The sequence below is a fragment of the Dermacentor variabilis genome, chromosome 5 (assembly GCF_050947875.1).
Source record: "Dermacentor variabilis isolate Ectoservices chromosome 5, ASM5094787v1, whole genome shotgun sequence".
In the NCBI taxonomy this organism is placed as follows: domain Eukaryota; kingdom Metazoa; phylum Arthropoda; class Arachnida; order Ixodida; family Ixodidae; genus Dermacentor; species Dermacentor variabilis.
Window position 1 is genome coordinate 152364742 of NC_134572.1, and position 3644 is coordinate 152368385.

At 52.2% G+C, this 3644-nt stretch overlaps 1 protein-coding gene across 1 annotated transcript; it reads right to left on the reverse strand.

Moving 5' to 3' along the window:
- Nucleotides 1–1143: 1143 nt before the first annotated feature.
- Nucleotides 1144–2799, reverse strand: LOC142583671 (uncharacterized). Its single transcript, XM_075694161.1, has one exon. It carries the CDS (start codon nt 2797–2799, stop codon nt 1144–1146), a length of 1656 nt encoding a protein of 551 aa, XP_075550276.1.
- Nucleotides 2800–3644: the final 845 nt, after the last annotated feature.

Here is a 3644-nt window from a genome sequence, read left to right on the forward strand (position 1 = left end):
TCCTCGAATAATCCAGTAGCGTTCTCGAAGTTGGGATAACGTGTCCCGTACTCCGGCGTACAGTAGGCGCCTATGCTCCGAAGAAATGAGCAAGCGTGTGAACGGATGAGACGGTGATAATATTACGGGATGCCTAGCATTTTCTTCTTCTGTGCTGTACTGAAGCCGCCCGCCAACTCTCATTATACCGTCAGCGTCCAAGAATGGGTTCAACGCTATCACCGACGATGCCCGGTCGAGCGGTCTGGCGGCACGCAGCGCGCACATATCGTTCCCGAACATGTCTAATTGACAGGTTCTTTGCCAAAGCTTTTCCGCGTCGGCTACCTCTTCAGCCGTCACCTCGCCCGTAAGTTTCGACCGGCATCGGCAGTTTAGAATGAAACGCCTGACCCACGCTGTTACGCGGAGCACTCTCGTTAGTGAGCTATAGTCTTCCAGGTTCATTAGTGGTTCCGGTGTGCTCTCTGTGATGGTGTGAAGAATATGGACCGCTCGCTCTTCTGCCATGCAAAGCTCGCCCTCCCGCATATCTGGCACCGTAATGACTCGCTCTTCCCTTTTAAGCCACTCTGGGCCTGTCCACCAGTCCTTGCGTCCGACCAGCTCCGCAGGCAAGATCCCGCGGGTAAGCAAGTCCGCCGGGTTCTTTTTGCCGGGACAATGTTGCCACACAGTTGGGCCTGTTAGCGTTTGAATTTCCTGCACTCGATTGCAAACGAAGGGTTTCCGCCTTTGCGCAGAACTCCTGATCCAACTGAGTGCGACAGTGGAGTCTATCCAACAGTGCACGGAAATGCCGTCTACGTTCAGTTGTTTTGTCAGGTAGCCTGCGAGCCGTGCACCAATCAGCGCTCCCATCAGCTCTAGCCGCGGCAGTGACAGTCGCTTCAGTGGAGCGACTCTGGCCCTTGCCGTTAATAGTGCTATGGTGATTTCACCCTCTTCATTTTGCGCTTTTATGCAGGCCACTGCACCGTATGCTTTCGGGCTAGCGTCACAAAATAAGTGCAGCTCAAATTTCGTTCAGGCATGTCTTAGGTTACGAGCCGATATTCTTGGGACTGATATCTGCCGAAGTTGAGGAAGTTGTTGGCACCATTTATCCCATGTCTCCTATAAATCTGAAGGAAGCCTTTCGTCCTACGCTGTACCCCGCTCCCAGAGGCTCTGGAACATGATCTTCGCCGTGATGGTAATGGCCGAGAGAAAGCCAAATGGGTCAAAAATGCGCGCCGAGGCCTGCAATACGAATCGCTTCATGTCCTGCCGACTTGCCAAAAATCCAATCAGGGCGGTCATCTCAAAAACGAATTCGTCTGTGTCAGGCCTCCACTCTACACCGAGAATCTTTGTGGGGCCTAGCTCCGGTAGAGTTTTTTGGGCGCTTTCAGTCTCGGCAAACGATGCAATCAGTTCTGGGTAGTTTGATCGCCATTTCCTGAGGTTCATACCTGCAGCCTTGAGTATGGACTGCGATTCCCTGATTATACGCTTTGCCTCTTCTACACTGTCGGCACCAGTAACCAAGTCGTCTACATACAGGTTGTCACTCAAGATCTTAGCGGTGCGAGGAAATTTCTCCTGTACCGTTTTGAGATGATGGCTTAAGGTAGCTGCGAGGAGGAACGGGCTACATGTAACGCCGAATGGCACCCTTGTGACGCGGTACTCTTTGATTGGAGGGAGCGCGTCACTCTGCCCTGGTGTACTTTGATACCACAGAAAGCGGACAGCGTCGCGCTCACTCTCTGCAAGCTCAATTTGAAGGAAAGCCTTTTCTATATCGGACATTATGGCCACATTATGCACTCGGAATCGAATCAGGATGCCCGCTAGGTTTGGATTTAGATTAGGTCCTGCGAAGAGGACGTCGTTCAGTGACAGCTTTCCCGCCGCTTTGGAGGAGGCATCGAATACGACTCTCAACTTAGTTGTTTCGCTACCAGGCCGGACAACACCTCGGTGCGGCATGTAGTAAATGGGCCCCAGTGGGGACTCACCCAGTTCATTCGCTTCCTCGGCGTGTCCAGCTTGCAGGTAGTTCCTGATTGCCTGGTCATAATCGCACATAAGGTCATTGTTGCCCATCCATTTTGTCGTCAACGACCTGAGCCTACTGAAAGCCGTGGCTTTGTTGTCTGCCAAATCGCCAGCATTCTCTTTCCAGGGAAGGGAAACTTGATATCGGCAGTTGTTGCTGGAGACGTTCTCCCGGAATTCCCGCAAAACTTGGTTCTCGAGCTGCCAAAACGATTTAAGTTGAGCAGCAGTGTCGTCTTGGTCTTCCTCGCCGATGACAGCCACGCGCAACACTCCCACAGTGGACACGTACGTTGCTGTTGATTCTGTGGTGTGCGTTCTCCCCTGCAGGGTCCTGCCAAAAATGGTCTCCACGGCTACGAGACCGCTGTCCAGGCGCCTGACACCACCGGTTGTGACCTCCCAGTAGTAATCGGAGCCCAGCAGCAGCCCTATTTCTGCTCCATCCTGCGTACTGTCGGCGAGTTCGAGGCCTTGCTCATCGAGGTAGTTGGCGGTGGAAGCTTCAGGTGCTGGCACGATGTCGCAGCAGATTTGTGGGATCTCAAGCGCTTCAACGCGGATCTTTTTTCCGCTGTGTCGACTGCACAGCCATAACTTCACTCGGCGGCACTTCATTCCTGAAGACGGCTTGTCGTTTCCAAATGTCATTATTTTCAGGGTCTCATCTCCCAACACACGTAGTTCCATCTTCTGTGAAACCTCTTTCTTGACAAAGGTGCGCTGACTTCCGCCGTCAATCATCAGCCTGACCATCGCTCGCTTCTCCCTACCCTGAACCCACGCTTGAGCCCTCTGCAGAAAGACACGAGTTCTCTTCTTGGTGCCTTCGACTTGCAGCGAAGACTGTACGATTGTCTCAGTGAGTACAGTCTTCTCTTCCGACTTTCCTATTGCTGGTGGTCGATTCAGGTTACACAGGGTTGCAACGTGCCGGCCGGAACATCTCTTACATTTAAGCCATCTTGAGGTGCGGCATTCGTATGCTCGATGACCTGCCTTGGCGCAACTAAAGCAAAGTCTTTCCCGCTGCACAATTGTCCTATTCTGATCCGCAGTCAAATCAACATCACAGTCGGCGGTTAAGTGGCTGCTCGCTTCGCAAAATTTGCACAGTGTTTCAGCTTTCATGACGGCAGTTAAAACCGACGCGGACGACTTCTTTTCAAGAATATCCTTGCGGATCGGGTGACTCAGCCTGTCGGTGCTCAGCTGTTGACGGGTTCCACATTAGGCCCTCTCTCGACTTTCTACTTCGGTCTTGAGGAAACTGTGGAAATGTTGAAGATCATCTCCTGGCGCGACTGCAGATGTTGTCTTTTGTCTGCAGTAACCGAGGCAAAGCTCATTCGGGATGTTCTTCCGTAGGACTGTTAATAAAAGCACTCCATAGGTGCTCGACGCCACACCCAATGCCTCGAGACTCCGAACCCCCGTCTGTACCTCATCATAAAGGGTCCGCAGCCTCTCGGTGTCGAGGATGTTATGGACAGGTTGGATGTTGAGCAACCTCGACATATGTTCTTCAGTTATAACCTCGTCCTTTCCGAATCTTTCGACCAATGTCTTCACTGCAATTTCATAATTTCGGTCACTGAGTG

Coding starts and splice junctions, on each gene's coding strand:
- LOC142583671 (XM_075694161.1), bottom strand. CDS start 2,799: ATGGTCAGGCTGATGATTGACGGCGGAAGTCAGCGCACCTTTGTCAAG.